This window comes from Oncorhynchus gorbuscha, linkage group LG21 (genome assembly GCF_021184085.1).
Source record: "Oncorhynchus gorbuscha isolate QuinsamMale2020 ecotype Even-year linkage group LG21, OgorEven_v1.0, whole genome shotgun sequence".
Lineage (NCBI taxonomy): Eukaryota > Metazoa > Chordata > Actinopteri > Salmoniformes > Salmonidae > Oncorhynchus > Oncorhynchus gorbuscha.
In genome coordinates, this window is record NC_060193.1 from 43,417,759 (window position 1) to 43,430,969 (window position 13,211).

Consider the following 13,211-nt stretch of genomic DNA (forward strand, 5'->3'; position numbering starts at 1 on the left):
TATATGCATAGTCGAGCATCTTTTTGTGACAAAACATTGCGCTTAAAACGGGCACGTTTTTTAATCCAGTAATGAAATAGCGCCCCCATAGCTTCAACAGGTTAACTAGACTGCACTTCATAATGGCAGGTGTGAGTGCCTCAAGGCGATAGTCAATTGTGTTGTTTCCCGCCATTTGTTCATTTTGGTACTCTGGTTATCAGCTGTAGTCAAACATGGTCTGGAAAGACCATTCTCTTCAGTGTGCAGTGAATTCATCCTAGCGAATGTATCCTAGATATATGACATACTGGTGTTTACAGCATACATTTTTAGAAGTGTCACATGCTGTAAATCTTTGTTTTTGCATACCCAGTCAGAGTACTACTTAGAATGCAGGTAGGGGTATTCAGACAGCCCTAGAGAGCTTTCCTGTATTTTTCTCTTTATTTAGACAGTTCAGAATGTAGATCTACTGTGGATGTATAGTTTGTGGAGGGAGGAAAGTGGCTGGGGTGGGGATTCATACCCATGTCACTCCTATGCATGCATGGTCGATTGCAGCACTACCGCTGCCACACGTAACCAACGTCTTTGATAATGTTGATGACCTTGCGGCAGCAACGCCATTGAGGGAGGTTGTGATACAGCCTGACAGGATGCTCTCGATTGTGCATCTGTAAATGTTTTGTCAGGGTTTTTGGTGAACTTAACTTTCCACCTTCTCCACTGCTGTCCCTTCAATGTGGATGGGGGGTGCTCCCTCTGCTATTTCCTGAAGTACACGATCATCTCCTTTGTTATGTTGAGAGAGAGGTTATTTTCCTAGCACCACACTCCAAGGGCCCTCACCTCCTCCCTATAGGCTGTCTTGTTGTTATTGGTAATCAAGCCCACTACTGTTGTGTTGTCTGCAAACTTGATGATTGAGTTAGAAGCATGCATGGCCACACAGTTGTGGGTGAACAGGGAGAACAGGAGGGGGCTAAACTCGCACCCTTGTGGGGCCCCAGTGTTGAGGGTCAGCGAAGTGTAGATGTTGTTTCCTACCTTCGGTCTGCCCCTTCTGTGGTGCCGTTGTTTTGGCTCTGCTTCTGGGATTAGATCCATTGTCCTGAGTGTTGGTCCAGAGGATCCACTTCGGGAAAGTTGTATTCCTAGTCGTAATGTTGGTAAGTTGACATTGCTTTTATATCCAATAGTTCTTCCCGGCTGTATGTAATAAGACTTAAGATTTCCTGGGGTAACAGTGTAAGAAATAATACATTTTAAAAAACGAAATAGGACTCGAAGCGAGGCAACCATCTCTGTCGGTGCCATCTTGTTGTTCCAGTTTTTCCTCTGTCAGGATATCCCCAGGCAGGCGGTAATTTCCTCTACACAAATATCTCCATCACGACAGACAAACATCAGGGAAAGAGAATAATATTCAAAGGTTTTTATTTTCCCAGAACTTTATTACTAGAAAAACATACTATTTAGTTAACTATCTAGTTTGCATTTCTAAAAAAAAAAGACTATTCCCTCAGCAGGTAAATCATAACAAACGGGACGATTTGTGCATAGATAAAAAAACTAAAAAAAAATTCTGTTTGCACCAACACATCTGATATCCCTACTATGACTAATACTTCAATCAGTCAGGATCTGTTTTGTGATCACAAAGCATTCTGTGTGGTTCAGCTCGTGGGACTAACAATCACTTTTTTTCATTTGTGCTTTATTGACAGATAGATTAGAGTGGGAGATACGTGAGGAGGAGACAGTGAGAAGGGGGCATGCAGGGATTGAACCCTGTCGCTGGCGGGGAGCTGCATATGTGTATGGAGCCGAAAGTGTTACCACTGGACCACAGATCTTTGCACTACAGGATGTTTTTAACAATCTGTTGATTTTACCAGGTTGGATGCAAGATCACTGTGTTGCTCTTCATTTACTTCCTGGCAACCAACTACTACTGGATCCTGGTAGAGGGGCTGTACCTCCACAGCCTCATCTTCATGGCCTTCTACTCGAACACCAAATACCTGTGGGGCTTTACCCTGATTGGATGGGGTGAGCTGCTCTGCCATCTTAGAAACGCATGCAGTCACCCAATCACAACAGCGCTTATGTTGTTGACGGCCACTATAGCTGTTATTCAAAATAGGAAAAGCACTCCGACATATGAGTTTGCTTGTTGCAGGTGTGTGGGGATCATTTTATATCTTAAAAGAAGAAACAAGAATCTCACTGCTCTTGCCAGTATCAATTTAATGTATTCAGTGTACTGAAGATCTTAAGGCAATCATTGTCCTCTCTAATTACAGGTGTCCCTGCTCTCTTCGTCGCCGCCTGGGCTGTTGTCCGGGCAACGCTGGCAGACGCACGGTGGGTGAGAGTGACACGCCGCCCCCTCCTTCACCTACCATATCCGTGTAACACATACACCTCCAGCAACACACTTTAAGTGGAGGAGCCCATGGCAGCATGCAGGAGCCTGCTGAGATGAACTCTGTGCATCAGCTGTCTAGGCTCCCCGCAATCATCTGGCTTGGAAACAGGATCTCCCGAGGTGTTGCAGAACTCTTGTTCTCATTCAGTCAGCGGCCTACTTGCCTTATTTATGCAGCTGCACACCTTTGCCTCTTCTCACAGCCGCTGTGTGTGCGGAAAGCCCTGAGTCTGGCAAGAGAGACTGCACTTTTGTTGCACCTCGACATGCACTGTTTTGAGAGCAGTAAGGAACTCCTGCAGTACAAATGTACTCTAATCTCTCTCTCTTTCTCTTTCCTTCTCCCCCCCCCCAGATGCTGGGAGTTAAGTGCTGGTAACATTAAATGGATCTATCAAGTTCCCATCCTTACAGCCATTGGTGTAAGTGGCTTCAATTGCGGTATAATGCCTCTCCCCAATTCATCAATCATTGCCAATGAGGCGAGAATCCGGTCGTTTGCGTGCATTACTAGAAGGTTACATTGCTGACTCCTATCTTGGTTTTAAAAAAGCGTTTTATTCTTAGTACAGCTGAATTCATGTTCAAGTGTTAGCAACTTTGGTCAAGCTTATAGCTTAGTTTGCTCTGCAACTCTACAACTGGAATTTCTGGGTGAAGTTCTTATTTCAAGACATAAAATAAAGAAATTAAATAAAGACAAATAAGAGAGTTGGAAGCCAGGTGGCAAGAAATGCTGACATACAAAAAATAAGTGCTGGTCCTCACAAAGATCTGGTGGCTTTTTATCATGCATAAACTACTTGCTGTAGCTCTCAGACAAACTATGTTTATGTATAATACTCTTGAAGAACTCAAATCCGAAGAGAGGATTTAATCTGCTTTTCTCTTGTCCAGAAGCTTTCAATCTGCCCCTTGGAAGAATGGAGTGACACCTTGCTCCCTGGTATACAGTATACCTGTCCCTGCTCCCTAGTGGCTTAGTGACTCCCTGGTGTACAGTATACCTGTCCCTGCTCCCTAGTGGCTTAGTGACTCCCTGGTATACAGTATACCTGTCCCTGCTCCCTAGTGGCCTAGGGACTCCCTGGCGTACAGTATACCTGTCCCTGCTCCCTAGTGGCTTAGTGACTCCCTGGTGTACAGTATACCTGTCCCTGCTCCCTAGTGGCCTAGTGACTCCCTGGTGTACAGTATACCTTTCCCTGCTCCCTAATGGCTTAGTGACTCCCTGGTGTACAGTATACCTGTCCCTGCTCCCTAGTGGCTTAGTGACTCCCTGGTGTACAGTATACCTGTCCCTGCTCCCTAGTGACTTAGTGACTCCCTGGTGTACAGTATACCTGTCCCTGCTCCCTAGTGGCCTAGGGACTCCCTGGTGTACAGTATACCTGTCCCTGCTCCCTAATGGCTTAGTGACTCCCTGGTGTACAGTATACCTTTCCCTGCTCCCTAATGGCTTAGTGACTCCCTGGTGTACAGTATACCTGTCCCTGCTCCCTAGTGACTTAGTGACTCCCTGGTGTACAGTATACCTGTCCCTGCTCCCTAGTGGCCTAGGGACTCCCTGGTGTACAGTATACCTGTCCCTGCTCCCTAGTGGCTTATTGACTCCCTGGTGTATACCTGTCCCTGCTCCCTAGTGGCTCCCTGGTGTACAGTATACCTGTCCCTGCTCCCTAGTGACTCCCTGGTGTACAGCATCAGTCTGACCATGTCACCTACAGAACGGTAGAACTACTACAATGAGACAATCTGACCATGTCACCTACAGAACGGTAGCCCCACTACAATGAGACAATCTGACCATGTCACCCTCAGAACGGTAGCCCTACGACAATGAGACAATCTGACCATGTCACCCACAGAACGGTAGCCCCACTACAATGAGAATCTGACTATGTCACCTACAGAATGGTAGCCCCACTATAATGAGACAATCTGACCATGTCACCTACAGAACGGTAGAACTACTACAATGAGACAATCTGACCATGTCACCTACAGAACGGTAGCCCCACGACAATGAGACAATCTGACCATGTCACCTACAGAACGGTAGCCCCACTACAATGAGACAATCTGACCATGTCACCCTCAGAACGGTAGCCCTACTACAATGAGAATCTGACTATGTCACCTACAGAACGGTAGCCTTACTACAATGAGAATCTGACCATGTCACCTACAGAACGGTAGCTCTACTACAATGAGACAATCTGACCATGTCACCCACAGAACGGTAGCTCTACTACAATGAGACAATCTGACCATGTCACCTACAGAACGGTAGCTCTACTACAATGAGACAATCTGACCATGTCACCCACAGAACGGTAGCTCTACTACAATGAGACAATCTGACCATGTCACCCACAGAACGGTAGCCCCGCTACAATGAGACAATCTGACCATGTCACCTACAGAACGGTAGCCCCACTACAATGAGACAATCTGACCATGTCACCCACAGAACGGTAGCTCTACTACAATGAGACAATCTGACCATGTCACCCACAGAACGGTAGCCCCGCTACAATGAGCAGTGAGTCATGCTTGCTTTGTTTTGATTTTCAGCTCAACTTTATTTTGTTTGTGAACATTGTGCGAGTGCTGGCCACAAAAATCAGAGAGACAAATGCTGGGAGATATGACACTCGGAAGCAATGCAGGTAGGGTTGATGTCTCATTAGTGCCTTGTTGCTTTAGTCAATCTCATTTATGTGATTTTGTATGAAAAAACATTAGATATTGTAAATACCACTTTTCAGGAAATGTGCCTTTTAAATGAACATCTTATTCCAAATGTGCCTTTGAGTTGAATCATTTTCTTTTATATTCATGATCCATGTGTTTGTGTTTACAAGCCGTTCACGTCATTTACTGAGGCTGAGGATACAGGCTGCGTTATGAATTTAAAGCAGGTTCATCTGTGTCCGAAACCCTGAAGGCAGCTAAGCTGTTGAAATGTTGGGATTTATTAAATGTATTGCGCCGTAGCCATGGGAGAATGAATCTTTTATTTTCTAATATGTGTATTGGAAAAGATGAATTAAACATGACTCCCATAATGCATTACGGTCAGGCAAAAAAATGTCTTTTTACGCCAATATGCAGTCTGAGCCAGGTGTTTGGTGTGTTTGATACCATTCCATTGACTCCGTTCCAGCCATTATTATGAGACGTCCTCCCCTCAGCAGCCTCCACTGGTCTATTAAACCCAGTTGTGGGCGGCGGGTAGCCTAGCGATTGAGAGCGTTGGGCCAGGAACCGTCTCGGAAGAGAACATTCCGTGGCTGGGGTGAGTGGGGTCCTTGATGATGCTGCGGGACTTCCTGACTACTCTGTTCACTGCAGAGGTTGACAGCCCAGTGTCCCAGCTGCAGTGTTTTGTACATGCTCTTCTCATATCTAAGTGCAAGACAAATTTTGACATGCTGTGAAGCCATTCCTATAGGGCTGCCTGAGTCTTTGTTTAATTCCCACTCCTGTCTGGGGTAATGTGTTGGTTGGCAGGTCTGTGCCAAGGCTTGAAGGCTGAGGGGGTAACCCTCCTGTCAGTCATTAGTAAACAGACACGACATCAGATCCAGGTTGTCTCTTGAGCCCGCTCCATTCCCACAGGTGTAGATAGGATTGTCACTGATAAGGCTATGGTCAAAAGTAGTGCACAATATAGGGAATAGGGTGCCATTTGGGATGTAGACTTTAGATTCCTCTTGCTCTCTCCCTCGCTCTACTTCACCTAACTCTTTCTCTAGCTATGATTTATTTACATTTTCTTTTTAAACTGCTGAGTGTCTTTGAACAATTTAGATGCAAAGGTTGGCTCGATATTAATGTGTAGATTGCAATGTGTAATCATCCTTGGCTATTGACATTTGTATCACAAATCTGTTGAGGGGATTGTTTTTGGAAAGTGCTCAAGGGAGCAGTGCTTGACTCAGGCCGGAGTTCACCAGAGCGGAGTACTGGCACCTCAAATGTTCTACTGCTTGAGCTCCTCTTCCTCTTATAGAATATTACCTCAAACTTGATGCGGAACTCCTGTACCTAAATATAAACAATACAGGCACCCAAAATGAGTACCGGCATATATTTCAGTCCCAAGCACTGCAAGAGACTGTCAGATAAAGATGGCTGGCAAGAAGTTCAATTATTTTAGCTCGATGCCAGCTGCATGTGGTTTAGCTTGACCCATGTCTTTTCCATCCTGTCCCTCTCAAACCCCATCACCACAACATGTACTTTTCCAGACACACATTGCATGCACTTTTCCAGACGCACATTGCATGCACTTTTCCAGACGCACATCGCATGCACTTTTCCAGACGCACATCGCATGCACTTTTCCGGACACCTAGCGCATGCACTTTTCCAGACACCTAGCGCATGCACGTTTCCAGACACCTAGCGCATGCACTTTTCCAGACACCTAGCGCATGCACTTTTCCAGACACCTAGCGCATGCACTTTTCCAGACACCTAGCGCATGCACTTTTCCAGACACCTAGCGCATGCACTTTTCCAGACACCTAGCGCATGCACTATTCCAGACACCTAGTGCATGCACTTTTCCAGACACCTAGCGCATGAATTTGACCAGACACCTAGCGCATGTACTTTACCAGACACCTAACGCATGCACTTTACCAGACACCTAACGCATGCACTTTGCCAGACACCTAACGCATGCACTTTGCCAGACACCCAACGCATGCACTTTGCCAGACAACTAAGGCATGCACTTTGCCAGACACCTAACGCATGCACTTTGCCAGACTCCTAACGCATGCACTTTGCCAGACACCTAACGCATGCACTTTGCCAGACACCCAACGCATGCACTTTACCAGACACCCAACGCATGCACTTTACCAGACACCTAACGCATGCACTTTACCAGACACCTAACGCATGCACTTTACCAGACACCTAACGCATGCACTTTACCAGACACCTAACGCATGCATTTTACCAGACACCTAACGCATACATTTGACCAGATACCTAACGCATGCATTTGACCAGATACCTAACGCATGCATTTGACCAGATACGTAAACTCATGCACTTTACCAGACATGTATCATGGACAGTAGGCTTTCTCATACAGCCTAATGCAGGGGTGTCAAACTCAATCCCTTGTACTTGTTTGATCAATCATTCATTGATCATTGATTAGGAACTCCCCTCAGCCAGTTGTATAGATCTTAAATGGACACAATTCAAATGGAAATAACATAAATCAGCAGACACAGCCCTCCAGAGATTGATTTTGCCACCCCTGGCCTAATGTTTTGTATTGTATTAGATTATTGTCTGATGCTGCACAATGGATTCCCTCAATAGAGGATTATACAGTGTTCTACTGTCCCTTTCACAGGAAACTGGCTAAGTCCACTCTAGTGCTGGTGCTGGTGTTCGGGGTCCACTACATAGTGTTTGTGGGCATGCCACACTCGTTCAAAGGGGTCGGATGGGAGGTCCGAATGTACTGTGAGCTCTTTTTCAACTCTTTCCAGGTGCTCGCATTCACCCCAATTGGGGATCCTGCTTTGTATTGCATGTAAAATACACATTTACATAAGTATTCAGATCCTTTGCTATAAGACTCAAAATTGAGCTCAGGTGCATCTTGTTGATCATTGATCATCCTTAAGATGTTTCTAAAACTAGATTGGAGTCCACCTGTGGTAAGTTCAATTGATTGGACATGATTTGGAAAGGCACATCTGTCTATATTGGCTCCCACAGTTGACTGTGCATGTCAGAGCAAAAACCAAGCCATGAGGTCAAAGGAATTGTTCGTAGAGCTACGAGAGAGTATTGTGTCAAGGCACAGATCCGGGGAAGGGTACCAAAAAATGTCTGTAGTATTGAAGGTCCCCAAGAACACAGTGGCCTCCATCATTCTTAAATGGATGAAGTTTGGAACCACCAAGACTCTTCCTAGAGCTGGGCCCCCGGCCAAATTGAGCAATCACTGGGAGAAGGGCCTTGGTCAGGGAGGTGACCAAGAACCAAGTGGTCACTCTGACAGAGCTCCAGAATTCCTCTGTGGAGATGGGAGAACCTTCCAGAAGGACAACCATTTCTGCAGCACTCCACCAATCAGGCTTTAAGTGGCAAGATGGAAACCACTCCTCAGTAAAAGGCACATGACAGCCCGCTTGGAGTTTGCCAAAAGGCACTTAAAGGACATGAGAAACGAGATTCTCTGGTCTGATGAAACCAAGATTGAACTCTTTGGCCTGAATGCCAAGCGTCACATCTGGAGGAAACCTGTCACCATCTTTACGGTGAAGCATGGTGGCGGCATCATCCCTTTCACATTAATGGCGCCGGAGGAGATGGCTGCCATTTTACAGTCCCCTAACCAATTGTGCTATTGTGTGTGTTTTTTCGCGTTATTTGCAATATTATTTTCAATAACAAGTCGGATGTGAAGAATTTACTCCATTAACTGTATTATCTTATGTTTCACAGAGTCGTGGCCGAACGACATGGATAACATATAGCTGGCGGGTTTTACGCTTTCTCGGCAGGATAGAACAGGCGCCTCTGGTAAGACAAGGGGTGGCAGTCTATGTATATTTGTAAACAACAGCTGGTGCATGAAATCTAAGGAAGTCTCAAGGTTTTGCTCGCTCTAAGGAAGTCTCAAGGTTTTGAAGTAGAGTATCTCATGATAAGCTGTAGACCACACTATTTACCAAGAGTTTTTATCTATATTTTTCGTAGCTGTCTATTTACCACCACAAACCAATGAGCACTCAATGTGCTGTATACGGCCATAAGCAAACAGGAAAACGCTCATCCAGAGGCGGCTCATCTAGAAGCAGCTCTCCTAGTGACCGGGGACTTTAATGCAGGGAAATTTAAATCCATTTCTACCAGCATGTTAAATGTGCAACCAGAGGGAAAACTCTAGACCACCTTTACTCCACACACAGAGACGTGTACAAAGCTCTCCGTCGCACTCCATTTGGCAAATCTGACCATAATTATATCCTCCTGATTCCTGCTTACAAGCAGAACTAAAGCAGGAAGCACCAGTGACTCGGTCAATAAAAAAGTGGTTGGATGAAGCAGATGCTAAGCTACAGGACTGTCTTGCTAACACAGACTGGAATATGTTCTGGGATTCTTCTGATGGCATTGAGGAGTACACCACATGTACTTACATACCCCAACCAGAAGCCATGGATTACAGGCAACATCCGCACTGAGCGAAAGGGTAGGTAGAGCTGTCGCTTTCAAGGAGCGGGACTCTAACCCTGAAGCTTATAAGAAATCCCGCTATTCCCTCAGACGAAAATTCAAACATGCAAAGCGTTGTCATGACGTTGGCCTGATGGGGGAGGTTTATGACCCTCATAAATACCTTTCCCCTTTTTCCTCTCTCTACTCTACCGATGTGACTATTGAAAATCACTATGTTAACATGGAGAGTCTGGTAACATCAAAAGGTGGGAAACTGAACCATATTTCGGTAATCCAACCATTTGAAAATATGTGTTGGTACTTAATGAATATGATGTCAGATCAGTTGGTGTCTGAGACATTATTACTGATGATAGGATGACATGAACTATATATTGGAAAGTCTACACATTCTAGTTATCAGATTCATATAGAATTGTTGTGCAATTTAAATGTTTAAATATGAAAGTATTTGTTAAAATATGAAATATAATTTTAGCTCCTAAATGAGAGAAATGGTTTTCATGAGGGAACTATGTTCAACTCAGTGGCCCCGCCCATGTGAACATAGACTGGTTGTAAACTATGAAACACTGCCCTCTCTCCCAAACCTATATAAGCCCCTTTACGAAAATGTTACTTCCTGTTCCGAGGACGTTAGGGCGATGGTCTTACGTTAAAAAGGCTCAGATAATAACCTAACAAAATTAGCATCGAATTTCAAAGTGAAGATGACGGTCAACACGCGGAAAGGATGAATTTCCGGAGTTCTAAATTGAGCAGCTGCTGAAAAATGAGCTCCTGTATATATTGAGAATTAAATGTTTTTTTTTAGAGTGAAGTACATCGAAAAAATCAAGAGAGAACTGCAAGACTCAATAGAAGACAAAACAAGGAACAAACCAAAAAAAGACAGGCTTTTGAAAAATTAACTATTTTTCATAAAATTGTACAGTTATCTTAGCTAGCTGAATTGCTAGCAGAATTGTTTACTTGTTGCTAAGCAGTTGCTAGGGACTCTCCTGGAAGAAGCTAGCTAGCTTACAAAGAATAACAACAAAAAATATCTAGTTAACAGAAGAAAGGAAGACAAAATAAGGACAAAAGAAGGACAGAAGAAAAAGGAAAAGAAAGAGGACAACAAAGTGAAACAGTCAGCACTTCTATTGCAACTTCGTATTTACATTTACATTACATTTAAGTCATTTAGCAGACGCTCTTATCCAGAGCGACTTACAAATGGGTGCATTCACCTTATGACATCCAGTGGGACAGTCACTTAACAATAGTGCATCTAAAACTTAGGGGGGGTGGGGTGAGAGGGATTACTTAACCTATCCTAGGTATTCCTTAAAGAGGTGGGGTTTCAGGTGTCTCCGGAAGGTGGTGATTGACTCCGCTGTCCTGGCGTCGTGAGGGAGTTTGTTCCACCATTGGGGGGGCCAGGGCAGCGAACAGTTTTGACTGGGCTGAGCGGGAGCTGTACTTCCTCAGTGGTAGGGAGGCGAGCAGGCCAGAGGTGGATGAACGCAGTGCCCTTGTTTGGGTGTAGGGCCTGATCAGAGCCTGGAGGTACTGAGGTGCCGTTCCCCTCACAGCTCCGTAGGCAAGCACCATGGTCTTGTAGCGGATGCGAGCTTCAACTGGAAGCCAGTGGAGAGAACGGAGGAGCGGGGTGACGTGAGAGAACTTGGGAAGGTTGAACACCAGACGGGCTGCGGCGTTCTGGATGAGTTGAAGGGGTTTAATGGCACAGGCAGGGAGCCCAGCCAACAGCGAGTTGCAGTAATCCAGACGGGAGATGACAAGTGCCTGGATTAGGACCTGCGCCGCTTCCTGTGTGAGGCAGGGTCGTACTCTGCGGATGTTGTAGAGCATGAACCTACAGGAACGGGCCACCGCCTTGATGTTAGTTGAGAACGACAGGGTGTTGTCCAGGATCACGCCAAGGTTCTTGGCGCTCTGGGAGGAGGACACAATGGAGTTGTCAACCGTGATGGCGAGATCATGGAACGGGCAGTCCTTCCCGGGAGGAAGAGCAGCTCCGTCTTGCCGAGGTTCAGCTTGAGGTGGTGATCCGTCATCCACACTGATATGTCTGCCAGACATGCAGAGATGCGGTCGCCACCTGGTCATCAGAAGGGGAAAGGAGAAGATTAATTGTGTGTCGTCTGCATAGCAATGATAAGAGAGACCATGTGAGGTTATGACAGAGCCAAGTGACTTGGTGTATAGCGAGAATAGGAGAGGGCCAAGAACAGAGCCCTGGGGACACCAGTGGTGAGAGCGCGTGGTGAGGAGACAGATTCTCGCCACGCCACCTGGTAGGAGCGACCTGTCAGGTAGGACGCAATCCAAGCGTGGGCCGCGCCGGAGATGCCCAACTCGGAGAGGGTGGAGAGGAGGATCTGATGGTTCACAGTATCGAAGGCAGCAGATAGATCTAGAAGGATGAGAGCAGAGGAGAGAGAGTTAGCTTTAGCAGTGCGGAGCGCCTCCGTGATACAGAGGAGAGCAGTCTCAGTTGAATGACTAGTCTTGAAACCTGACTGATTTGGATCAAGAAGGTCATTCAGAGAGAGATAGCGGGAGAGCTGGCCAAGGACGGCACGTTCAAGAGTTTTGGAGAGAAAAGAAAGAAGGGATACTGGTCTGTAATTGTTGACATCGGAGGGATCGAGTGTAGGTTTTTTCAGAAGGGGTGCAACTCTCGCTCTCTTGAAGACGGAAGGGACGTAGCCAACGGTCAGGGATGAGTTGATGAGCGAGGTGAGGTAAGGGAGAAGGTCTCCGGAAATGGTCTGGAGAAGAGAGGAGGGGATAGGGTCAAGCGGGCAGGTTGTTGGGCGGCCGGCCGTCACAAGACGCGAGATTTCATCTGGAGAGAGAGGGGAGAAAGAGGTCAGAGCACAGGGTAGGGCAGTGTGAGCAGAACCAGCGGTGTCGTTTGACTTAGCAAACGAGGATCGGATGTCGTCGACCTTCTTTTCAAAATGGTTGACGAAGTCATCTGCAGAGAGGGAGGAGGGGGGGAGGGGGCGGAGGATTCAGGAGGGAGGAGACGGTGGCAAAGAGCTTCCTAGGGTTAGAGGCAGATGCTTGGAATTTAGCGTGGTAGAAAGTGGCTTTAGCAGCAGAGACAGAGGAGGAAAATGTAGAGAGGAGGGAGTGAAAGGATGCCAGGTCCGCAGGGAGGCGAGTTTTCCTCCATTTCCGCTCGGCTGCCCGGAGCCCTGTTCTGTGAGCTCGCAATGAGTCATCGAGCCACGGAGCGGGAGGGAGGACCGAGCCGGCCTGGAGGATAGGGGACATAGAGAGTCAAGGGATGCAGAGAGGGAGGAGAGGAGGGTTGAGGAGGCAGAATCAGGAGATAGGTGGGAGAAGGTTTGAGCGGAGGGAAGAGATGATAGGATGGAAGAGGAGAGAGTAGCGGGGGAGAGAGAGCGAAGGTTGGGACGGCGCGATACCATCCGAGTAGGGGCAGTGTGGGAGGTGTTGGATGAGAGCGAGAGGGAAAAGGATACAAGGCAGTGGTCGGAGACTTGGAGGGGAGTTGCAATGAGGTTAGTGGAAGAACAGCATCTAGTAAAGA

General features: G+C 46.5%; 1 protein-coding gene across 1 annotated transcript in view; it reads left to right on the forward strand.

Moving 5' to 3' along the window:
• LOC124008516 (parathyroid hormone 2 receptor-like) overlaps positions 1-13,211 on the forward strand; it is a 48,954-nt gene that overhangs the window by 23,628 nt on the left and 12,115 nt on the right. The window contains exons 7-11 of the mRNA XM_046319844.1: positions 1,881-2,034; positions 2,289-2,349; positions 2,769-2,835; positions 4,991-5,085; positions 7,800-7,938. Coding sequence (XP_046175800.1) covers positions 1,881-2,034; positions 2,289-2,349; positions 2,769-2,835; positions 4,991-5,085; positions 7,800-7,938 — 516 coding nt within the window. The remainder of the gene's footprint in view (positions 1-1,880; positions 2,035-2,288; positions 2,350-2,768; positions 2,836-4,990; positions 5,086-7,799; positions 7,939-13,211) is intronic.